This window comes from Gambusia affinis, linkage group LG23 (assembly GCF_019740435.1).
Source record: "Gambusia affinis linkage group LG23, SWU_Gaff_1.0, whole genome shotgun sequence".
NCBI lineage: Eukaryota > Metazoa > Chordata > Actinopteri > Cyprinodontiformes > Poeciliidae > Gambusia > Gambusia affinis.
Window position 1 is genome coordinate 19,356,026 of NC_057890.1, and position 25,017 is coordinate 19,381,042.

Consider the following 25,017-nt stretch of genomic DNA (forward strand, 5'->3'; position numbering starts at 1 on the left):
TATATCTAAACTTATTTTTACATGACTACTGATTTAGTTTCTTGATTTGTTATTTTAATTATTTCAAACTGGTAAAATATAGGAACATCTTAATGTTTTTAAACTAATCATGATTTAACGTTCAGTCCCTGTTTATTTTTTTTTAATAAAGGTTTCAAAATAAAAGCCGGGATTTCGCGGGGGATTTTATTATGAAAGGCGGACCGGAAGTCCCGCCCTCTCCCCGGTGTCTGAGCGGCTGTGTCGGCGTGCCTGCTCTCAGTGCTCGGTCTCTGCGGACGGATCAAGATGTCGGACCCCTGCTCCTTCTCCTCCTTCTCCACCTGCCTCACCAAACACCTCAACCTGCAGCTGCACGTGGACTTCGACCGACACGTGATCAGAGGGAAGGTCCAGCTCACCGTGGAGGCTCTGGAGGACCGCTTCTCCGTCCTGGTAAGCTGCCCGGATCCGGTGCTCCGGTACCGACCCGGTCTCAGCCTCTGAGCTCACATCAGGCAGCTTGGCAGTGAGGAGAATAAAAACAGAGATAATTTGCATGGAGTCTGGTCTTGGGACACGGAGCTCAGGAAGATCTCCTCGGAGTTCTGCTTGGTTCTGGTTCTGGAGCGGAACAGCCCCAGGTCCAGCTGAGATGGTGAAGTTTCCTCATCCAGCTGAGGTTCCTCTTTAATTCGGCTCAGGAAGGCCACAATTACATCACATATTTAATCATTTTAAGGAGTTAAATCTGAGCAGAGATTTGTTAGAAGAACTTTGTTCTTTGGTTCCGGAGTGAATAATTTCTCTAATGCAACATCAACACATCGCAGAAAGTGTTCAAATTCTTTATTTGTGACTCATCCACACTTCCAGTTGCCACTGTGCGGAGTCTTGGAGTGTGACGTCATGAGGACAGGTGTTTTCACCTGAACTCTTCAGACTTTACTGAAGTGCAATGTGAGTGTGAAAGAGTCAGAAGCAGCAGAATGAAGCGTCAGATTTCAGCTCAGATCATCTGATAAGTGTGTTTTATACTAATGAACTGGAACTGCAGTGATGGTTAAACTTTGTACTGGTCCAACTGGTTTCCAGGCAGGTGACTTTTACAAGCAGGTGTGGCTTTATCTTATTAACCCCTTAATGAAATCAGTTCTCCGGCTGCAGACTTTGGACAGCAGGGACCTGAACGTCTCGTCGGTGTCGGTCAACCAGCAGCTGGCCTGCTTCGTGCTGGGCCCCAAACACAGCTTCAAGGGGACCCCGCTGGTCATCACGCTGCCCTTTGACCTCTCCAGGTGAGCTCACGTCCAGCTCCCTGCCTCCTGTCTGTCCTAACAGTGACCTTTATGACCTGGCTGTGTGTCTGGACCAATCAGGGGCCAGCAGGTGATCGTGGAGGTGACCTATGAGACGTCTCCATCTGCGTCTGCGCTGCAGTGGCTCACACCTGAGCAGACAGCGGGGAAGAAACAGCCCTACCTGTTCAGCCAATGCCAGGTGACGTACCTGGCAGACCGTACCTAACGCTTCGGAAGACGAGGTCGGGTCCAAACAGCAGAGGTTCTGGTTCCTCTTGGTGGTTTCCAGCTGTTGAGACACAAATCTGGGGAAACTGATGTTTCTTCAGTTTTGAGCAACGGCCCGGTTGCTTCACTTCCTCCTGGTTCTGGTTCCGTTTCTAACGAGTCTCCTCGTCTTACCTCTGAAAAACACACAGAACCAGTCTGGAAGGTCCAACAGAACCAGAACATCCACAGTACAAACTGATGAGGATCTGAATCTTTGCCCTGCGCTTTGTCTGACAGGCTCATCACTGCAGGAGCATGATTCCCTGTCAGGACACGCCGTCCATCAAACACACCTACTACGCACAGGTAACACACACCTGCACAGCTAACACACACACCTGCACAGCTAACACACACACCTGCACAGCTAACACACACACCTGTCCCCAGGTGTCTGTCCCGAAGCAGCTGGTGGCGGTGATGAGTGCGGTGAGGGACGGACAGGAAGTGGATCCTCAGGACGGCGGTCGGATCGTCTACAGGTTCAGACAGCCGGTAGGCCACGCCTCTTTCCTTCATGACATCATCACCGTCTCACCTGAGTTCAGGTGTTCACAGTCTGGCTAAAGTATTCACACCCCTACTGTCTTTATCAGAAATAAAACTCTGAAAAGAGCTCTGTGACCTCACTCTTCCCCTCTGTGACCTCTGACCTCAGGTGGCCATGCCGTCCTACCTGATAGCCATTGTGGTGGGAGCTCTGGAGAGCAGGTAGCATTTGATGATGTCATGGCTCCACCTGTATCAGGTGACAGGACCTCTGCTCTCTGATTGGTCCACAGGGAGATCGGTCCCAGGTCCAGAGTCTGGTCTGAGAAGGAGTTTGTGGACAAGGCGGCGTCCGAGTTCTCTGAGGTGAGTTTCCATCGGTGACCAATCGGAGCGGTGGCCCGTTAAGCCGCTCTGCCTCACCTGTTCTGATCTCACCTGTCCGTCAGACGGAGACCATGCTGAAGACGGCAGAGGACCTGGCCGGCCCGTACGTCTGGGGTCAGTACGACGTTCTGGTTCTGCCGCCCTCCTTCCCCTACGGTGGCATGGAGAACCCCTGCCTCACCTTCGCCACGCCCACTTTGCTGGTAAACCCGAACACGCCCACCACACCTGGCGCCGCATCATGTGACCGTCCTGTTGACCAGCTGTTTCCTGTCTCTCTCCTCAGGCTGGAGACAAATCCCTGTCTGGAGTGAGTAACAGCCGGGTCACACCTGGGTCTCTGTGTGGGCGGGGCTTTAATGGACAGGTTAATCCAGGTGGGATGGTGTCTGTGTTCCTCAGGTGATCGCTCATGAGATCTCCCACAGCTGGACCGGGAACCTGGTGACCAACAGAACCTGGGAACACTTCTGGTAACCAATCAGGAGCGAGTTGGGGTCCAGTGGGTTTGTGTGATGCTCAGGTGTGTTCTGCTCCCAGGCTGAACGAGGGTCACACCGTCTACCTGGAGAGGATGATCGGCAGGCGTATGCAGGGGGAGCAGTTCAGGCAGTTTGCAGCCATGGGGGGCTGGAAGGACCTGCAGGACTCGGTGAGAACCAGAACCCATCAGTACGTCTCCTCAGAACCATGCAGGTGTTTCCTCTCACCGCTCGCCTCACCTGTCGCTCAGGTGAACACCTTTGGAGCAAACAACCCTCTGACCAACCTGGTGCCCAGCCTGCAGGAGGTCGATCCTGACGACGCCTTTTCCTCTGTGCCCTACGAGAAAGGCTTCGCTCTGCTGTACCACCTAGAGGAGCTGATGGGGGGGCCAGGTGACCCCTGGACACACAGACACACACACACACACACGCACACACCTGGTTCTGGTCCTTTGCTGATACAGCTGTTGGCTTGTCTCTCCCTCAGAGGTCTTCATGGGTTTTGTGAAATCCTACATCCAGCGATTTGCCTACAGCAGTGTCACCACTGATGACTGGAAGAACTACCTGTTCACCTACTTTAAGGACAAGGTGAGGAAACCCGAGTTCTGGGGTGGACCTGGTTTTGTTGGCTTCTTGGTTCTGGTGATTCCTGGTTCTCAAGTGTCCAACATGCGGTCCTTCAGGTGGACATCCTGAACAAGGTGGACTGGAACGGCTGGATGTTCACTCCTGGGATGCCTCCAGTCAAACCTCAGTAGGTGAACCTTCCCTGTCCTCCATCTGGTCCCTGAGACTCGTCCTAAACGTTGGTTCTGGTTCTGATCCAGGTATGATACCACGCTGGCAGACGCCTGCATCACTCTGACTCAGAGGTGGATCAAGGTAAGAACTTCTCCTCATCCAGACCCGTCCCATAGAGGCTTTGGACCGAGACGTCCGTCCTCTGAGCCTCCGTCCGTCCGTCCTCTGACCCTTTGTCCGTCTGTCCTCTGTCCCCTCAGGCCAAAGACCAGGACCTGAATGTCTTCAGCCAGTCGGATGTGAAGACTCTGTCGTCCCACCAGCTCATCGAGTTTCTTTCTCTGCTGCTGCAGGAGGTAAAGCAGGCCCTGTGTCTGTGTCTCCTCTGTGTCCCCCTCTGACCTTTGACCCCTGCTCTGTCCATCAGGAGCCCCTCCCTCTGTCTCATGTGAAGAAGATGCAGGACGTCTACAATCTCAACACCTCCACCAACTCAGAGATCCGCTTCAGGTGACTCATTGTCTTAGATCTAAGCTCCGCCCCTCTGTGGCTGTGCTGCGTCCTGATTGGCTGCTGTGTGTCCAGGTGGCTGCGGCTGTGTGTCCGCTCTCAGTGGGAGGAGGCAGTTCCTCTGGCGCTGAAGATGGCGACGGAGCAGGGCAGGATGAAGTTCACCCGGCCGCTCTTCAGGTACCGGCGATGGTTCCAGGTGAGCTGCAGGTAAACGCTGTCTCTGTTTCTCACCTGTCCTCCATCTTTGGACCTGCAGGGAGGTTTTTAACTTTGGGAAGTACCGTGAGGAAGCCGTGCGTGTGTTCATGGCTCACCGCGCCGCCATGCACCCGGTGACCTCCGGCCTGGTGGCCAAGGACCTGAAGGTGGACGCCAGCAGCACCGGAGACCGCTGAGGCCCGCCCGGTTCCGACCCGGTTCTGAACCTGCAGTATTGAACCACAGAACCAGAAGCTTCTGTTGGACCTGATCAGGTTTTTATAAAGATCTCTGAGCTCAGCGCCGAGTCGTGTTGTTTGTTTCCAACTGCAGGGAGAAATTGAACTTTCTGTTTCTGTTTGGTGTGGAGTGCACCTCTTGGTTTAGACCAGGGTCTCCAACATGCAGCTCCAGGGCCATGAGTGGCTCTCTGGACCTTCCACAGTGGCCCTTAATAACTTTAAATAAAGATGTAATAACAAATGCAGGTTGTTTTCCCGCTGTAAAAAATCCTAGCAGGTATTTTTAGTCTTTTATTGCAAAAATCTCGAATGAACTTAAAAATTAAGTTAGAATAACTTTTCAGCTGTTAATAACTCCTTAATATTGACTTACATTTTAACTGGTATGGGAAAATGTTTAGTTCTACTGGCAGATTATTTCACTTTTGGATCAATGTTAAGGATTTAAGTTAAAGCAAGTCCACGTTATTTGGTTATTTAGTTTAGTCTTTTTCCTTTAGAAACTAGACAAAAATACTTGGTAAGGTTTTGTGTTTTTGCAATAATTTCACAAAATATTCACAGAAAAACATCTGAAAAATAATCAGGAATATTTTTCAAGGTTTTTTTAGGGTTGGAAACTATTTTTCTCAGAGTCAGAAAAAGATTTTGGCCCCAAACAAAAACTTTGAGTGACTTCAAGCTCTTAGACATTAAATATAAACACATCAACTTTAGGGGAATAAATGATTTTTATAGCATTTATAACAAATAACATCCCATCGAAGAAAACCTGAAAACTGATTCAAGCAGTGTAACCTTTGAAGACCCTTTTCCCATAAATAGTTTTATTTACAAAAGTAAAGTTATAAACCAGTGGAGGTCAGGAATGGATGGTTTTCAGTTGTTTTGTCCAATAAGAAGTTTGTGTTCAGAGCCCACTGAGTCACGGTGGTGGCAGCGTCATGCTGTGGTGATGGAGGTTTTAATGTCTGAGCAGAGTGAAGATGAACAGGTAAAAGTTACCAGCTTGAGTTTCACCATCAGCTTCCTGTTGGCGTGAAGCAACAAGAAACGACGAATCACATCCTGAGTTTGTTCATCAGGGGGAAACGTTTCTACAGAGCATCAACTTTGTTTCATAAAAACACCTGTTACATCCCCAGGGCAGTCTGGGGGTCCTGGGAGGGGAGCCGTAACAATAGATAAACCCAGGAAAAAATGAGGAGACAAAACCAGGAGGGTAAGGTTAAAGGTTTATTGTTTAAGTGGGATGGGAAGACTTCTCAAAGGTGAAAACATGAGACCCTAAAAGGAAAGAAGAGGGAGAATAACAACAAAACCAGCAGAAAAATCCTCCAACACAGGCATCAGCTGCAGCACACACGCATCACAAAGCTGCAGCACCCATGCATCACAAAGCTGCAGCACACATGCATCACAAAGCTGCAGCACCCATGCATCACAAAGCTGCAGCACCCATGCATCACAAAGCTGCAGCACCCATGCATCACAAAGCTGCAGCACCCATGCATCACAAAGCTGCAGCACGCAAGCATCACAAAGCTGCAGCACACATGCATCACAAAGCTGCAGCACACATGCTGCCCAATTGGCCAAGAGGCCCTGAACCTCAGCCTCCCAGCCAGCCTTCTGCTCTGCTGGTCAGGATGCAGAGTGAAACCAGCTGGGCCTGCTTAACCCGCCGGAGATCAGCAGCAACCTAATTGGGGAGAAACTCCCACATGCAGCCTCCACTGCATGTAACAACACCCAAACTGGATTCAAAACATAAAACTCAAACATTTTGGATGATTTATGGGGAACAGCTGGTCCCAGAGGTCACAGGGTCAGAGTTCAGAGGTTAATTGGACACACCTGGGCGGGTCAGCTGACACATGATCACCAAGGAAACAGTCTGGAGACGCTTTCAAACATACAAGGTAAGAAGAACCTTGAGCCAGAAAAACAACTCCAGTCTCGACTCTACAGGTTGAGATGCCAATGAAGATCAGAAGAGAACAAATAGCAGGAATATACTGGGCAAAGATCAAAGGTCATAATAAAAATGATCCTCCATATTTAACACTTAAACCTTGTCAAGAAAAAGTAAAGAAAAATACAAATAGTTTTGGATGGGTAATTTTAAATAAAATAAAATAAATTGGGATCAATAAAGTTAAAATTAGTTCAGTAGTTGTCTAACCTGCCATCCCACCATGGATATTAAAACAGGCTGAAGTTATTGGAAAAGGGAAGAGAGATGGAAAAGAATGAAGTGGAAAATTAGATTAATAAAGAATATTCAAAATATATCCAAGTATATACAGATGCTTCAAAAATGTCAAATAATCAAGTAGGGATAGCATTTATTGCTCCAGATTTAAATATTATGGAAAATAAAAGAATTAGTGATAAAGTAACAGTATATACAGGTGAATTAATGGCAATTTTAATAGCCTTACAATGGATGGAGGGAATGGGAAGAGGAGACTTTGTAATTTATTCAGATTCTAGTAGTGCATTAATAAGTATACAAGGAATGAAATCTGAAATTAGGCAAGATATTATAAAGGATATAATTCAGATCATTTTCAGGGTAAGAAAAAAGGATCTCAGATTAAAATAATTTAGATTCCTGCCCACATCGGTGTGGTAGGAAATGAAATGGCTGATAAATTTGCTAAGAGAGCCTCTAATGAAGAAATTGTTGAGCTAAACATTAAAATGAGTAGGAATGAGGTTAAGAGTGTAGTTAAGGAATACATGAAGGAAAAATGTCAGGAACAGTGGGATAGAGGAGAAAAAGGGAGATTTTACTATAAAATTCAAAAAAGAGTTGGGAGATATAGAAAAGGTAATGGGAGTAAAAGGGAAGAAAATATTACACAAGGTTAAATAGTACTATTAAGTTAATTAATAAACACAGTACAGGTTGTTGTAAGTATTGTGGAGAGATGGAAACAATACAGCATGTATTTTTAGAATGCAGTAAATATGGAAGGGAGAGAGAGATGTTGGTTAATGAGATGAATAATTGTAAATTAGATTTAGAAGAAATGTTTCAGAAATCATCAGGAGATATAATATTTGAGAGTATTTTTTGATTTCTAAGAAGAACGGGTACTATGGGGAGGGTATAAGCGTGTGATCCATACTCCAACCTGGAAGGTGGCGGTAATGCACCTGTAAATTGTTTGCCAACCGCCATAAAACAAGAAGAAGAAGAAGAACCTTGAGCCACTCGATGCTCTAGAGGTCCGAATCCCGTGGAGCAGCAGGAGTTCCCCACGGTGCCGACTGGGCCCGCTTAGTTTTCCATCAGCAGCGCAGAGTGGAAGATATCTGAGCCTGTTAGCCCAGTTAGCATCCGCACGGAGACGCCCGTCACCAAGGCGACGCAGAACAAAATACTTGGACTTTCTTCTAACGTTACAATTTAAAAAAGTTAAAAAGCACGGCAAGTAGAAAATCTGGACCTAAATGTAGCAAAAACTAGTTTGAACGAAAAACCGATTGTAGTTGCAGGAAGTGACGATCCAGCCGCAGGAAGCAGGCGAAACGTTTTCAATCTGCATTTTAAATCCGGTTCTAGATGACAGAACCCGACCCTCAGTGAAGTTTCTCCTAAAACTCGACAGTCTGAGCTGAAAATCAGTTTTTATTGAACACAGGAAGTGACATCACAGAGTTACAAAACCTGCTGAGGAAATAAGGCAGACGGTGATCAGAACAAGCCGCTTCAGGTCACATGACCATCAACTGGCTCATCCCATAATACTGTGAGTCACCATGGCGACGTATGAAGAAACTCAGATTACTAATCTGCAGTTGAATCCCAAAATTAGTGGAATAATCTGGGATTATTTATCCATTTTAATTTTATGGATGGTTTTGTATTTTTACATATTTAAAACAGTTTTATACTGTCAGTTTAAAAATAATACATTTATTTCTTGTGCATATTTGTTAGTTTACTTTTAATTATTTTATGTTTCCAATAACCAGGGATTATTCTGTTAATGTTTAAAACCATTTTATAATGAGATTAAATAAAACTTTTAATCTCATTATTTTTTCACATTTGTTAAGATCTTTATATTTTAATACATTTTTATCCGTTTTCAAAACTTCCAGGCTGTCGTTCAAGTTTCAGTGTTTTGATATATTTATAATTCCAGGTTTTAGTTAATATAACTGATTTAATTATTAATTAGTTTTGGTTTTTATTTTATAATCTTTTATTTGTTCAGATTATTTGGATCAAAGATCTTCAGGAATCAGTTTGATTATTGATATCGGTTCTGATTGAAGATCGTCTGAAATCTGAATCAGAAGCAAATTATGACGTTTAAAAGAATCAAAAAGAAACACTGGATCAGAACCGGATCAGAACCGGATCAGAACGTTTCTGCAGGAAGTTCTGCTTTAAACCAGGTCCAGAAAAGGCTTTTGGGTCAGTTACCAGAACCAGAACCAGAGGAGGAAACACCAACTGAAGACCAAATTAACACTTTAGCCAGAACCAGCAGAACCTCCAGGTTCTGGTCCGGTTCCATCAGGCCCAGCTGAGCGCCCCGGCCAGCAGAACCTCCAGGTTCTGGTCCTGCTGGCGGTCCAGTAGGCGCTGCTCCTCCAGCAGCGCCACCAGGGCGTCGCGCTGCTCCACCACCTCCAGCATCTCCTCCAGGATCCGCCGCTCCTCGTCCAGCTGCTCCTCGCCCTTCAGGTGATCTGAAACATCGGGCCGGTCAGACTGCAGCTCGTTCGGGTCGGAACCTGGTTCTGTTCGGGTCGCCTCACCGTTCACGGCCATCCGTTCCCTCAGCTCCTGCTGCAGGCGGCTCTGCCGGTCCTCCAGCTGCAGCTCCCGAGCGCTGAAAGCAGAACCGCCTTCAGTTCTGACCCGACCCGGTTCCGTTCCGAATCTGCTCACATACTCACAAGATCATGAGTTCCGATTCGTATCGGACCAGCGAGTTCTTCTGCTGGACCAGCCGGAACCACTGCTGCATCAGAACCAGGTTGTCCAGTTTGCCCAGTCCTGCAGTCACAGCAGAGCCGCATCAGGCTCTGTCGTCATGGAAACGGTACAGGTAACAGACACTCACCTCCCAGGTGAAGCTCTGTGTCTGGACCGTGGCTGGAGTCCTCCCAGTAGTCTGACAAGAACCAGAACCAAGAGTTCAGGATCGGCTTTGTTTAGATTCAGGTGAGTTCAGGTAGAAGCTCCTGGTTCTGGTCGGGTTTACTTTGGGTTTTATTTAAACCCAGGTGTGTGTTCAGGTGTGTTCTGCGGCCTGGTTCACCTGCTTCTCCTCGCAGAGCTTTCTCCACCATCACTCCTCTGTCCTCCAGCTCTCTCTGCTTCACCTCCACCTGCTGCAGACGCTGCTGAATCATCTGAAGCAGACGGAACGGGATCACAGTCTGGACCTCACCTGTCCTCAGACAGACTCACCTGTCCTCAGACAGACTCACCTGTCCTCAGACAGACTCACCTGGGCCTTGTGCAGCCTCTTCAGCTGCTCCTTCTTGGCCTGCCTCCTGGCCGCTCTCTGGACGCGGCGGGTGATTTTGGCGTCCAGGTCTCCGTCTTCGTCCCCTTCCTGTTTCTCGAACATGGCCTCCCTCACGCTGAGGCTGGACGGCTCTTTGGGCGGGACCAGGACGCCCACAACCTCCGTGGGACAGGAAGACTGTCCATCCGAGTCCGGGACGCTGTCCCTCACGCGCTTCTTCCTCTGAAACAAATGGCGGCTCACACCTGGACGACAGCATCGCTAGCAGGACAGGTGAGTCTTACCTTGTCTCCATACGAGCGCCTGAAGGCCAGAGCATGAGGGACGTAGACCTGCAGACAGACAGGAAGTGGACACAAGCAGAACCGGAAGGAGTTAGCCAGCTAGCGGAGCCTCTCGGATGAACGAAGGTTTCAGGTTCTCCAACCAAACCGACGCTCCGTTCTTACCTGGTTCTCCTCTTCTACCTCCTCTTCCTCCACGGAAACTCTCTGCAGTTCAGACACGAGATCGAACAACTCCAGCTGCAACTGGAAGACCAGGACATCAAAACTCCAGGTATTAGTCTGATCCACATTCTGCTCTAGATCAATTATATTACTGGAGTCCGTGTTGATCCAGGCATTAGTCTGATCCCTCTGCCATTTAACACCATCTGGTGGATGCAGAGATTTGACTCCACCCACTTTGTTCCTATTACTTTACAAAATGTTAAAATTGGCTGATTTTTATTGTTTACTGATCTTGTCTTTGATTGGCTGATTTTTAATGTGTTCAGTGATCCTGTCTCTGATTGGCCGGTTTGTGTCTGGTGATCTCACGTTGTTTCCGGGTTTTAGCGAACATCTCTGCAGCAGCGTTGAAGACTCCAGAGTGGACTCCTCTCCTGCGACTTAGGGAAAACAGAAAGTAGTGTGATTACATCATCACTGTGACATCATTCTTTCTTATTGCATCATCACCTGTAATCCTGCTGTGATTGACTGGGAGCCTCTTCAACTTCTCTGCAGGTAAAGTCCCGCCCCTCCGTTTCTGCTCCTTTCTGTTTCCGGGTAGAACTGCCTTCAACAGGCCTCTGGCTCCACCCCCACCGAGCTCCACCTGGCCAGGGGGCGGAGCCTCCCGGAGCTTCTTGAGGAGGAAGAGAGCTCCGCCTCCCGGAAGCAGAGGGAGGGTGGAAAGCGGCTCTCTGTGGCTCCGACGTCTCATGCCGCCTGACTCCTCCTCTGGCTCCGCCCCCCGGTCCTCCTGCTGGAGCAGCGGCTTCTTCTGTGGCAGCTCAGGTGTGATGTCATCAAACGAGCCCCGACCCCCTGCTGCCGTCTCCATGACGACCACAGGTGAGAGGGGAGTTTTGGTGAAGTCAGAGTCAGGGGTGGAGTCAGATGAAGTGACAAAGGAGGCGGTGGAGGGCGTCGGGCCAGTGGGCGGAGTCAGAGAGGAGGGGGCGGAGCCTCGCTTCACAGGTGGGCCCAGAGGAGGAAACTCTGAGGGGGCGGGGCGAAAACCTGGAGTTATAAATCATTTACAATAAAGAAACACAGACCGAAACATCCCAAACTACAGGAAGCAACAGGCTGGAGGATTTCAAAATAAAATAAGTAAATAGACAAACCAGAAATAAAACAAAATCATACAAACTAATTACTGTAATAATAACAAGTGAATTATTATTATTATTACTAAAATATCAAATGAATCTGAAGGTGGTGGAAATAAAAGCTCCAAATTACAGGAAGTAATTTTATTTCAAAATAAAAGGGGAAAAAAATTACAAAAAAGAACGTTTAGAATCATAAAAATAATAATAAAATACAATCTAATTACAACAACAAGCGTATTTATAATTTTTATTATGGGTAACGTGGTTATTTTAAAAATATTATTATTGTTGTTGTTAAATAAAAAAGAATCAAGCAAGTAGTTTTTTATGCATTCTTTTCAACGAATTATTTCTTTAGTTTATTTATGTCAGAATGGAACCAGTCAGAAACCCCATCAATAAACACTGGAGGATTCTGGTTCTGGTTCTGGTTCTGGTCGGGTTTCTACCTGCTTCCTCCTCTAACAGGAGCCACAGACCCGAGCGGCGCTCCGTCTCCCAGGGGCTGTACTCCCCTTCTACCAGCAGGGGCGACACAAGACACACCGATGAAGCAGCACACACACACACACCTACACACACACACCTACACACACACACCTACACACGCACGGACTGGACCTCACCGTCACTGGACTGGTCTTCAGCGCTGCCTTCCTCTTCCTCTCTCAGAGTTTCTCGCCTCAAAGCGTTCGCCTCCTGAGAGGTCACACAGCCTGGACCTTCATCCTCCTCTTCCTCACAGCCTGGACCTTCATCCTCCTCTTCCTCACAGCCTGGACCTTCATCCTCCTCTTCCTCTGAGCTGACAGCAGGAAACACATAAACAGATTTACATTTATTTAATGTAAATCTGATTTTTACAGGAAATATCCGATTTATTATTATCAGCCCCTGATAAAACAGGACAAATGATCAACATAAGGAAATGAAAGAATTTCAAAACCTGGGAGCAGAAATTCACTTTTCATTAAATCTCATTTAGTGGGCCAGAAAATGTATTCATAAAGTTTCTGTTGAGGAGAAATCTCAGGATAATTCTGAGTTTCATATCAACTTTCAAAACTTTTTATTCATGAAGTTTTCAAATATTCTAAAAATAGAAATAGAAATGCCATTTTTTAAAACATTTTTACTGCAATTCAACTGATTAAAAACAACAACCTCTGAACAGTTTGATAGAAAAATAAATACAACGTTTCTATATAAATATGTTTTTGGTTCTTCAGATCCTCAGTATTCAAAATATAAATTTTTATTCATTTGATTTAGGCATGATTAACTGATCAGATATTTAAAAATTTCAAAGCTAAATGCAGAATTTTAAAAACTCCACTAACAATCAGATTAATATTTACTGTTTTAAATTTAACTTGTATAGCAATAATTTGAAATAAAAACATTTTTAATTTCCTCCAGTTGTTTGTAATAATTAAAGCTTTTTAATTTAATTACAACTTATAATCTCATTTAAATAATGTGGCATTGATTGCTTTCCATATTTCAGTTGAGGTTTGACTGAAATTCCTAACAGTCTGAATTATATTTTTAAACTTTTAAATCTTTGATCCACAGTTTTTCCTGTGAATTTGACTTTTTTTGCAGTTTCTCAGTTTAAAGCGGCTCTAGAAACACATATTTTTAGTCCTGTTGGACTTCCGTACGGCTCCAGCCCTCACCTGACATGCACAGCTTGGCTCAGGTTGACCCGGTTCTGGACTTCCTCCGGTACCTCCTCCTCCTTCCTGCGGTTCTCCAGCTCGATCCGCTCCGGCGTCGCCGCCATCAGAGACGCAGCTGCAGACACAGCAGCACAGCCACGCACACACACAGACACACACACACACACACACACACTAAAGCCCACATCGATCCAGAGGTTTAAAGCGGCGGCCTCCGTGTCGACTCGTATGCAGACTGACGCGGCCAGGTGAGGCGGTCTCACCTGAAGACCGGCGCCGCTCGCTCAGAGAGCCGGAGAGGGACGCGGCCGAGGACGGAGACGGCTGCAAGACAAGACGGCCCATGGTTACCATAGCAACCACCTGCAGCAACAGGCGCGGGGTTTTTCCTCACCGCCGATGTTCCCGTGGGAGTCGCTCTCTTCCTGGGAGCGGCCGGCCGGCAGTCAGGATGCTGCAGGCAGCGAAACCTTCCTGAGACAGAAGACAGGAAGGTCGTCATCCGCCGTCCATCAGCGCCGGGACGGAGCTGCAGCGCCTTTATAGCCGCATGCCTGCTTCAAACACAGGTCATGTGATCTCTGCGCCCCCATTGGCTGCTGAGCTTCACACACACAGCAGGCAGATAAAAACCCCACAGAGCAGCGCAGAGACTCGAGGTCCTTCACATGACGGCATCATGTGGCCGCTGCCGGGCTGCTGCGATAACAGGGGGCCACATGGGGGCAGCAGGGGCCTGATGGAGGCCCCATGGGCGGCAGGGGGCCAGCAGGGGGCCAGCAGGGGCCTGATGGAGGCCCCATGGGCGGCAGGGGGCCAGCAGGGGGCCAGCAGGGGCCTGATGGAGGCCCCATGGGCGGCAGGGGGCCTGATGGAGGCCTGGTGGAGGCCCTATGGGCGGCAGGGGGCCTTCATGGGGGTCCGAGGGGCGGCAGGGGGCCTTCATGGGGGTCCGAGGGGCGGCAGGGGGCCCGGTGGGCCTCAGAACTCACACTCATACTTGCAGATAGGTTCCGGACGACCCCAGCTCAGCAGAGCTCAGAGGTCAGGACCCGGTAGTTCCTGAACCTCAAACTCCACACAGTCCCGGTTTGTTGTTGCCTTGGAAACGGGAACCTTCAGTTCATAAAGCTGATGATGAATCAAAACAGAAGTGAGCTCATCTTCAGCCTTTATGGTTGTAGCTTTAGCCTCATTATGTCAGCTAAGTGTGACCTTTGACCTTAACAATACGTTGCGTTTGTGTCCTCAGTGTAGATGAGATAATCTGAGCAGGTTATGAAGACTGAGGAACTCCACATGTGGTCGTCTGGATCAGGAGGTTTTCAGCTGTTTATAGTTTAGAAAAATGATCCAATCTATCAATTAATTTGTGTTTTCTGAATCTTGAAGCAGCAGCAGAGCTTCCTGGTGTTTAGTCTAGAGGTAAATCTGAGGTGTTGGTCTCCATATTCAGCAGAGTACGTCCCAGTTACTGGTTGCTATTTTTAGCTCAGATTATCTAAATGTTGACCAGCAGAACTGTGGTTTCATGATGCTGCAGATAAATCCTCTTTTTGCTGCTGCTGATGGAAACGCAGATGGCACTCATGAGTCGGCTGATAAAAGCTGAAAGTGTCATGTGAGCCTGGAGGTCGTCAAACAAGCTGCTGCTTCACCAAACCCAGACAAACAATAAACGACTCAGATTAAAGTGAGACTGGACCTGGATGATGCTAATAACCAGATTTCAGATTAACTGATGAGATGCATTTAGATTTCCTCAGGGAGTTCAACCCGAGTCGTAGCAACATTGATTAAACATTGATTCAATTTACAAACTGAAGGTTGGATGTGGCTACTGATCAGTTTAGAAAGTAAACCAGGAGGATTTCTCAGAACCACATGATTTAACTGACCTTCTGTCCAGCTGGAGTTTTTCTGCCTCCAGGTTTGATTCACAGCAACATTCTGAACTTTAGATTCATTGTCAAAAAAAGTTGCGTTGCCAGAACCTACAGCTTCATTCTTAAAGTGAAACTACCCCCCTGTGAAAGCAAAGCCCCACCCCCGTCCACAACAGGGGCGGGGCCAAGACGTGATGGGGCGTGGCCCAGAGGGGCGTGGTTAGGAGGACAGAAGTTCTGTTGCTAACCTAGCGACAAATGTAGCTACTTTTTCCAAAAGGTCAGAGGTCATCTGTGAACTGACCGGCATCCTGGTCGTAGCTGTAGGAGACCAGCCTGAGGGGGGCGCTGCAGGAATCACAATGGAAGCAGCTGCGATGGAAGAAGAGCCCCTCGGCGCTCAGACGCTCCATCACATAAACCTTCTGCTTGCAGAAGAAACAGACATCGCTTCCCACGGAGACCTGCAGGGACGGATACACCGATTGGACCGGAGGACAGGGAAGGACTGGAGGACAGGGAAGGACAGGAGGACAGGGAAGGACCGGAGGACAGGGGAGGACAGGGAAGGACAGGAGGACAGGGAAGGACCGGAGGACAGGGAAGGACAGGAGGACAGGGGAGGACAGGGAAGGACAGGAGGACAGGGAAGGACTGGAGGACAGGGAAGGACAGGAGGACAGGGAAGGACCGGAGGACAGGGAAGGACAGGAGGACAGGGAAGGACCGGAGGACAGGGGAGGACCGGAGGACAGGGGAGGACCGGAGGACAGGGAAGGACAGGGGAGGACAGGGAAGGACAGGGGAGGACAGGGAAGGACAGGAGGACAGGGAAGGACAGGAGGACAGGGAAGGACTGGAGGACAGGGAAGGACAGGAGGACAGGGAAGGACAGGAGGACAGGGAAGGACAGGAGGACAGGGAAGGACAGGGGAGGACAGGGAAGGACAGGAGGACAGGGAAGGACAGGAGGACAGGGAAGGACTGGAGGACAGGGAAGGACAGGAGGACAGGGAAGGACAGGAGGACAGGGAAGGACCGGAGGACAGGGAAGGACCGGAGGACAGGGAAGGACAGGAGGACAGGGAAGGACCGGAGGACAGGGAAGGACAGGAGGACAGGGAAGGACCGGAGGACAGGGAAGGACCGGAGGACAGGGAAGGACCGGAGGACAACGGAGAGACAAAAACCAGAGGACGGAAGGAACCAGAACCTAGACTGAAGAAGAATAGCGTAAAAAACCCTGAAATATCTTCATTCTCCGCATCCATAACTTGATTTTCTACTGAAGCAGAACCAGACCAGAGGCTGCCGGGTTCTGCTGGGTTTGTGACAAACTGGAACCGGGTTGGATCTCTGCAGCTCCTCCAGAGTCTCCTCTGGAGACTGCTCCTCCAACTACAGAGGGAAACAGTTCAGCCTTTAACTCCAGCAGATCTGATGATTCTGATGGTTTTCCTTCCACTCAACTTTCTATTAAGGCACCACTCCTGCCCTCTAGTGGCCGTTCCACCTAAAGTTGAAGAAACCTTCTTACCAAACTACTCTGCTGCTGACGCTGAAAACGGCTGGTTAACTGCTCAGCCAATGAGCTCACTCCAGCGGTGTACATCTGAAGACACTTTGGACAGAGACAGAGGGACAGAGAGACAGAGAGGACATGAAGGGACAGAGAGGACATGAAGGGACAGAGAGGACATGAAGGGACAGGGAGGACATGAAGGGACAGAGAGGACATGAAGGGACATCACAGCTAAGTGATCTAAAGTCCTCCATCTTCAGCAACACAATCAGTGTTTCTGTTCTCATAGGACAAACTAAACAAGCCAATCAGGATTGATCCTCCATTAATTCAAAGCGTTCACTGGCAGCCATCTTTACTGAGGTCAGACTTCCTGTCTGGACTCTCCTGATGCTGATTTTTGAATTTCTGCTGCCAGTTTTGCTGGAAGCTGCTGCAGATGAACTGAAACTCTGATTGTGGAAACATTCTGGGGATTTCTGGGTCCAGCTGCACAAAGTGCTCAGTCAGCAACCCATCCAGCTGTCAGGGCGGTTCTGCAGGCTCCCGGGCCATCAATAGGAACCATTCATGGGGTTTGGCTGTTGTGGGTCACATGTGGCGCTGGGGACGGTTGGAGCCACAGGACACAACGAGACAGAGGACAGAGGAGCCCCGGCGGGTCGGACCAGGTCACAGTGACGTCACGTCCAGCACCGGTACCTGCTGGTCCCGGCTGTCGGCCCACTGAGACTTGATCCTCTCCCTGAAGCGGAAACTCATCTGCTCCTGCTGGAGGGTCCGCTTCTTCTGGCAGAGACAGGGCAGCGCAGAACGGTGAGTCCGGCCCGAACCGGGCAGGTTCTGCTGGTAATTAGTATTTACCCCCCTCCCGGAATAATTGACCCTTTTCACTTTAAAAATGAATTCTGATATGAGCTGGTCTAAAAGAATCAGACATTCCCATCGCAATCTCAGGATTTGTGCTTAAAATCTACTGGGTTTTACCGGTCTCCATGACGACGACTGAACAGGAGGCGTGGCCTGCGGGGGGTCTGCAGACTCTGAGGGAGGGAGGCTGGATGGCGCCCCCTGCTGGTTATCAGGTGGAATTACATTATTGAGAACAAGATGTTAGTTTGACATGTGGTACAGGTGACGTCATGGAGGGAAGCTCCGGTCTGCTTCCTGTTAACATCATGAGTCGCACCGCGGACCCAAAGCCTGACTCCGCCCACCTGCTGACGTAGAGCAGAAGCAGAAGAAGACGAAGAGGTCACGCAGGTCGCAGAGCCCTCGTCCAGCTTTGCCTGCAGCTGATTGGCCATCAGACGAACTCTGGAGCGGCTGGTCCCGCCCACAAAGTTCTCTTCAAAGTCGCCATTAAAGTCTTGGGACTGGAAGACAGAAAACAGCAAGAGATGAAGATCTGAGACTTTAGATGAAAAAATTCAGAATGTTTCAGTGCATCCATCCATCCATCCATCCATAGGTTACTGACCTCCTGCAGCTCTCCGCACTCCGGACTCGTCCTTCTCCTTTTGCCCAGAGCGTCTCCATGCTCCTGCAGAGTTAACAGGTCAATATCAAGGTGAATCTGAGACTGAACGTAGCAGACATAATGAGGAGGAGCCACTGGTACTTTTGGGTTTCTCTTCCTGGACGGACTGGTTCCCAGTCTGCTGAGGAGGGAGGCTGGAGTGAAGAGAGCTGCTCTCAGATCAGCATTCTGACTCAGGGAGCCTGAAACAAACACCAACACCAGCTGCTTCACTGATGCAGAGTTTACTGGACTCAGCTGACTTCACATCAGTTTGGGCAAAAAAATTTAAAACTGTTGCAATGTTCGGTCTCACCAGCAGGGTGCAGTGACTCTTTGTGCAGCTGGTAGAACTGACTCAGGTACATCACCATAGAAAGACAGTCTGGTTCTCCAACAGACGACATCTCTTCCACCGTCATCAGAGGTGAAATCCCAAACTCTTGCTCAGCCACGTCAAATGCGAGGCGGATGTTTTCCTCCACTGATGACTCGTCCAGAGAGTCGTAGTCTCTGAGGTTGGAAAATGTTTCAGGTCAGAGCACAAGCAGTCTCTTGTGTTTTAATCACAAGCCTTAAAGCATGACTGTCTAGTGTGTTACATCAGATCAGGTTGGCATCGGTGGATAAGAGCACAAAGGGCAAGGCCACTCTTCCAGGAAGTAGTCAGGTCACAAACAGCGACACCTCTGTAACCATGAGTCTGCTGCTGACACCAAGTCAGCAGCAGATTGGACTGAGAGAAGGACTCTGAGAAGGAAATGAGACGGGAGACCAAACGGATTATAGACGTAACACTTTCAGAAAGCAAATAAGGTTTGGGCATCTAAGGTTGATCCTCAACTATGGTCCAACCAGCACTGCACCTCTGCATTGAGGATCCTTATATAGCAGTTGAGTCCTCAGGTAAATGGTGCCATGCAGTTTTTTCTGGCTGTAAATGGCCCCCCACCCTTAACTGTTGGGTAAAAGTCTGGACTCTTGGTGCTTACTGTTGTTCCTGAGTCCAGGTGAGGCTCTGATCTACCTGATCTGACTGAACTTGATTATGGAGTCATTGTGGAATGATTGTACCTAACTGATATTTCATCAAGAACCAATTTACCTCTAAAGAACCAACCAGAGCCAAAACAAACCAGGTGACCCCGTGATTGAGGCAGTGGAACCAAAGAGGAGCCAGGTGAGCAGATCTCAGGTAAGCCTTTGCCAGAGAGCCAATGGATGAACATTCAGGTAACAAAGGTTATGTAGGTTAAGTCACCTTGTCTTGAAAGTCTGGGGGAAGGCAGCCGGATAATATCACTCTCACTTGTGTTTAGCCCCGCCTCTCTACCTGTATGTACCAGGTGTCTCACCTGGCAACCAAAAGAATATCAACATGAAAGGTTTTCAGTGCCTTTATTTTAAAGACAACAACATGAAATAAAGCAACATGAAATAACATCTCAGTCTGTTGTGTGTTCACCTGAGCAGGTGTGACGGTCAGAGGGCTGATGTTCATGTATCTCGTTACCGGATCTACGGTGAACAGACCGATGCTCTTCTGCATGTTCTCTGGAGTCGTCTGAGGCAGCAGACGGTACAGACTCTCCCTAGGTGACAAGATCATGTCAAATCATAAGGCAAGTCAGAAGGTAAATCATATCCAGGTGAGCTCTTACCTCTCAGCCAGGACATCTAATGGTGCTCTACCCTGAGCCCAACTTCTGATCATCCAGGCTGAATCCAGAGCTGCTAGGAATCCCCGTGCCACACCTGTCCCCATCGGCCAAAAGGGCTGTAGACAGACAGAGATCTGTTCTAACCATGACCGACTGGTTGCATGTCTTTGTCCAGAAGACACCTGTCTCACCTCCAGCAGACTGTCTCCAACCAATGTGACCAGCAGCTGGTGTCCGTGGTGCTGGCGAATCAAGGCAGCGTTTTCTGATGCGTACATGCAGGTAAAGTCGAACATGGCGACGTCCGGCTGACCGTAGTGGTTCATGGCGAAGTCCAGGATTGGCAGCTGGTGATTGGTGGAGAAGTCTGCGGCCTCACGGGCGTATGCCTGCAAAGCATCCTGGTCCACATTCCCTCGAGAGAGGAGCTGCTCTGTGTCCGGAAAGTCCTGAAGGAGGACAGACTTATGATACCTTCAACCCAAAGTTCTATTGATCTTTGATTCCAGGTGTGATGATTTGCTTTGTGACCCCAAACCTAGCTTACTACCAGTGGAGTGGCTACAGGTGAGTGATTTTACCTGTTATGTGTCTCTGTTACCTTTAGAAGGACCTGAGGTGAGATTATCAGTAACGTGTGTCATAGTGAGCTGTTGCCTGAAGTCCAGGTATGTCATTACAACCTGTAATAATGTGTCCAGGTATGTTTCACTAAAATTACTCCAGGTGTGATAATTTTTTCTTGTAAGTATCTTCAAGGTAACTCTCACCAGTGACTCGATCGACTTCAGGTGTTTTACTTACTTGTAGAATGACTCCTTTGTCCAAGAGGCTCTGTTTCTTTGCTGTCATAACAAAGTAGTGTGTGTCGTCCTTGTAGTAGACGATGTTCTCCAAGTCAATACCTGAAACCAGGTGTTTATGTTAGACTGAGTTCCAGACCAGGTGTTTCAGTCAGACCTGCAGGTTCAGACGAACCAGTTTCTTGCCGCAGCTCCTGAAAGAATCTCTGGTTGAAGATGAAAGCCACTCCGCTGATCTCTTCCACTTTGGCCTCGGCTGAGGTGTTTCTGTTTTTGAAGTTGGCTGTGATGGCAATGGCCAGTTTTCCCCTGAACTCCTTACGCCTGAAGCCTGATCACCAGAAAATATGTTTCATCCGGATCTTGTACCAATCATAAACGATAGAAGGACAGGTGTAAATGTTTGCAAACCTGGCAGTGTGTTCCTGCGTCCATCTGCTCCAATGATGACGTCAAACTCCATCTGACTGACTGGGTGGGACTTTGGACTCACCTCCATCCTCCAGCCCTCCTCTGGACATGAGGACAGATAGATCAGTTTGATTTATAAAGATGTAACTTGAATTTCAAGCCTTTGAGTCTAAACGTTTCAGCTTTTAGTTGATTTGGAAGCTTAAACTAACACAAGAGTCTGAGGCTGTTTTCTCGGCAATAAAGCTTTGGATACTTCAGTGTCCTTCATGAAAACTGGTTGGTTGTACTTTCTGCCTACACCCTCTTCCTTCACCTCCCTGGCCTCACTGTTTCTGTGCTGGTCCTCTGGTGGCTCCACCAGCTGCTTGAACTCAACATTGACATGGACTTCAGCCCCAAGGAGCAAGGCCACCTTCAGCAGAACGAGCTGCAGCTGGCGAATACCTGCACACAAGAGGGAGGTGGTTTTGACACTATAATCATCATCAGACAGAACCAGGTCAGGTCAAAGACTCACTGATGTGGTCGATGGAGCCTGCACAAAACTTTCCGCAGAACTTTTTGGCCCCGAGGCCCCTCAGGTCATAGATGGTGAAGGGCCAAAGGTGGAGCACGTTGTTTCTGGAGAACGAGTCCCTTTTCTCCAGGACTACCACTCGGGCTCCCATGAAGCAGAGCTCCACCGCTGTCCTGAGACCACAAGGCCCCGCCCCGATGATCACACACTGATCAATCAGAGGGGAGACAAGCTGACCAATCAGAAGCAGTTTGTCTAAATGCATCGTTAGAGAAAATGGTAAAGCCTCACAGTCATGTTTCTGCAGACCCGGCCTCTCTGGTACTCCTGCTGTGCCGCCCTCCGGTCCAGTTTGGCCCACAGAGCATTGGCCTTCCAGTAGTTGAGCCGCCGTTTGATTGGTTGGTAGAGAGGCTTTTCGGTGGTGCTGCGATCCAGTTGCAGATGTTCGCACAGCTGGGTGAAGCAGCGCAGCGCCGCCCTGCAGGTTGATGCTGACACAAACTCATCAAACAGCTCCTGAGCTTGGCATTCTGGGTAAGACTCGTCTCCCATGGTGATTCCTCAAAGCTGCAGGGCATCATGGGAAGGGTGTCACCTGTTGATGGGTCCCAGCTCCTCTTCTGACATCAGCTGAAAGGTAAAGAAGGAAAAGTTCAGACTTCTAACCTTCAGACAAAGGCTTTTTGTTTTTTCACTGACTCCGAATGAGTGCTGAGTAGATTTTGACAATTCAAATGAAACTTTAGAACACACTCCAATACTCCCTTTACGCTGGACTAAAACTCTGCTGTAATATAATCTGCCAAAGATGGATCTACGTAGGGATTTTGAGATGTCTGCAAGATTTTTGTGGGATCTTGGTAGGATTTTTGTGAGGTGTTTCTAGGGTCTTATTGGGGTCTTTGGTAAGTTTTGGTAAAGTCTTTGAAGAGTCTTTGTAAGATTTCGGGGTCTTTGTGAAGTCTTCAGGAAGGCAGGAAGAAACCAGTGGTTTGCACTGCAACACCTGGGCGCTGAGCATGGAAAAGCCCTTCTGGAGTGAGGTGGTGTTGTTTCCTCATCATGTTTACAGGTCCTGACTAGAGCCTGATGGTGGTTTATGGCAGCGTATGTGACATGCCCCCTGGGGAAATGATGAATAGAATGTAGTTAAATTATCGAAGGTAACCCTTCACCAAAAAAGAGGTTTTAAAAGCCTTCTGGTCATGTTCTGAGGGGTCACGTAGTTCAAGAAGAGCAAAGGAAGTCTTCATCCAGAGTGAAATGGAGTCAGGATTTGGTTCCACAGCAGCATCCTAAGCTGTGAATAATTCAGAGCTTTGATCAATCGATCATCTGGACATGTAGAAGACGGATTACCTGCAAACCTACCGAGACTCGGACAGATGAAACATCTGCAGCCAAATGGGGATCCTACAAAGGTCTGAGGAAAAGTCAAAGGCTGTAAATACTCGTAAAAAGCATAAAATTAGTTTTCATTCTTCAAGTGATTCCTCTGTGAGTTCAGCTGTAGTTTAACAGTCTCAGAGGAATGGAGCCACATCTGATCCAAGGTTTTTGGAGGAGAAGTTCTGTCCAGCTGTGTGAAGTACCTTCAGTATTGAGGTAATCACCTGAAAAAAAGGCAAGTTGTTGAGGTTTTGGTCCAGACAGTGTCCAGAACTTCCTCTGGTGGATCTCTAACTTCCAAACTGAGAGGAATAACATCCAAACATTCAGGAATCTGGAGATTTTCAGCAGCATAAAGCAGAAAAAGCTTCCCTCTCAGCTGTGATGGTCACATGACCGAAACAAAGACGCTCTCACACGCAGCCGACCCGTCCGTTCCAGACACCAGCTCACAGCCGGCCCGCTGTCTCCTGGTCATCAGAACCAGAGGTCGGCTTTGACCTGGGTCAGCCAGGTCCAGACAACAGGAGCTAACCTTCAGCTTATTGCACCTCCGCTGACCTGCTGAAGCTGCAGAGTGAAAACTGACATGGAAAATCTCTGCAGGTCATCAGCAGAACCAGCTTTACAGAAAACATGGCAAGACCCACATGGTTTTACTGGATCAACTCATCTTTATCATCGGCGAACATCAGAACTTTAACTTCATCATGGCTCTGAGAAGATTCGACTTTCTAACATTTGGAGTGTGAAAATAGGTGAAATGTACTCACATGTCAGCCTCTCCGACTGCCTGCAGCTCGTCTGACTGCTGCTGCTCGCTGTTAATCCACCCTAATCACACACACACACACTCTGTCACACACACACTTTGTCACACACACATTATGCCTTTCTATCTGGAAGGACTTTGTTTTGGCTTCCATTAATTTCTAAAGCCTAACCCAGACGTTACTCAACCATAACAAACTAAATTTTGGGCCCCATAAGGAGCAGAGGGGCCTCATAACGTAGTAGAAAAGCACAAACACACACATCAGTTCTCACAGGACAAACAACCACAATGTCAGAGGTCAGGGGGCGTGGTCAGACATTAGCCCCGCCCACCAGTGTCAAGCAGAGACCTAATTCTGATCGGAGTTAACGAGCTTAACGAGAACCAAGCAGCAATCCCATTTTATTCTAATCTCAGATGTAAAAGGGAGTCACAACACCAAAAGCGCCACCATCAGGATGAACGCAGTACTGCATAGTAAAAATCTCCGTTTCAGTCCAGTTGATTCCAAAACTATTCACACTCATAGCAGATAGAAGTTTGTTTCTTTGCATCAGTTTTTCTATACATTTGGTTAAAATATGCTGGAAAGTATTCACACCCTTCTCAATAATCAATAGAGAAACTGTTAGAGCAGCAGTCAGAGTTTCCCAGCCTTCTGCCTGGTGCCGATGATTTATCTTCACTGAAGAGGCTGGAAGGTCTCCTTACTATCACCCTAATCATTAACTCACCCCAAAATGTAAATATTATTTCCAGTTAGATGAAACATGTTGGTCAAATGTAAAGGTCCATTAGAACAGAACCAAAGACCCACTTTACGTAATAAATGTTTAATTTTATGTTCATCTCCGTGTATGTCCTGAATAATTTATAAGAACATACACAGTCAATATTTTAATATGTCCACATTAACTGTTTCTAAAATCCAATGAATTTATAGTTGTGTAATTACATTTAAAAATGATTATTTCAACGCAGTGAGAAATAAATTAGTGTGTCTCTTTAAATGGACTCTAGCATCTGATTGGTCAGCCTACAAGTTAACCTTTTGAGGTCTACGCCCGCCCTGTGGCGGGCATGACGTCATGCATTTAAAAGACTTCCATTTAGACCCAAGACTCCGAAGGGTTA

The 25,017-nt window shown here is 48.0% G+C and overlaps 2 protein-coding genes and 1 long non-coding RNA gene across 22 annotated transcripts; 2 read left to right on the plus strand and 1 right to left on the minus strand.

Annotated features, from left to right (window-relative positions):
- Positions 1-184: 184 nt before the first annotated feature.
- On the plus strand, positions 185-4,666 carry lta4h (leukotriene A4 hydrolase). The gene is made up of 19 exons (XM_044109060.1): positions 185-435; positions 1,147-1,277; positions 1,359-1,479; positions 1,788-1,856; positions 1,941-2,045; positions 2,209-2,261; positions 2,333-2,405; positions 2,489-2,629; positions 2,713-2,736; positions 2,829-2,899; positions 2,967-3,078; positions 3,160-3,304; positions 3,399-3,502; positions 3,598-3,668; positions 3,742-3,796; positions 3,916-4,011; positions 4,083-4,165; positions 4,241-4,345; positions 4,425-4,666. The coding sequence occupies exons 1-19, from the start codon at positions 289-291 to the stop codon at positions 4,561-4,563; spliced, it is 1,845 nt and encodes a 614-aa protein (XP_043964995.1). The 5' UTR covers positions 185-288; the 3' UTR covers positions 4,564-4,666.
- Positions 4,667-5,536: 870 nt separating this feature from the next.
- On the minus strand, positions 5,537-24,015 carry LOC122826769 (protein-methionine sulfoxide oxidase mical3b-like). 20 transcript variants are annotated; one of them, XM_044109030.1, is made up of 36 exons: positions 23,312-23,486; positions 23,091-23,142; positions 22,008-22,349; positions 21,717-21,924; positions 21,527-21,643; positions 21,197-21,298; positions 20,961-21,116; positions 20,787-20,887; positions 20,174-20,431; positions 19,983-20,098; positions 19,787-19,913; positions 19,583-19,676; positions 18,924-19,071; positions 18,638-18,834; positions 18,424-18,524; positions 18,283-18,345; positions 18,020-18,178; positions 17,790-17,876; positions 17,505-17,591; positions 16,818-16,901; positions 15,585-15,744; positions 13,789-13,868; positions 13,658-13,718; positions 13,392-13,509; positions 12,339-12,517; positions 12,162-12,230; positions 11,072-11,596; positions 10,931-11,001; positions 10,559-10,639; positions 10,394-10,441; positions 10,089-10,331; positions 9,897-9,990; positions 9,699-9,749; positions 9,532-9,631; positions 9,391-9,464; positions 5,538-9,321 (listed from the first exon to the last, which is right to left on the minus strand). In XM_044109030.1, exons 3-36 carry the CDS (start codon positions 22,269-22,271, stop codon positions 9,146-9,148), a joined length of 4,599 nt encoding a protein of 1,532 aa, XP_043964965.1. In that variant the 5' UTR covers positions 22,272-22,349; positions 23,091-23,142; positions 23,312-23,486; the 3' UTR covers positions 5,538-9,145. The 20 variants fall into 20 exon arrangements, 19 of the variants coding, with proteins under 19 accessions (XP_043964969.1, XP_043964965.1, XP_043964966.1 ...); XM_044109031.1 differs by having other exon boundaries at positions 23,333-23,450; XM_044109034.1 differs by having other exon boundaries at positions 5,537-9,321; positions 10,931-10,995; positions 23,091-23,487.
- On the plus strand, positions 10,559-11,202 carry LOC122826775. The gene is made up of 3 exons (XR_006369866.1): positions 10,559-10,667; positions 10,888-11,018; positions 11,120-11,202. It is a non-coding gene; the product is annotated as an uncharacterized LOC122826775 (long non-coding RNA).
- Positions 24,016-25,017: the final 1,002 nt, after the last annotated feature.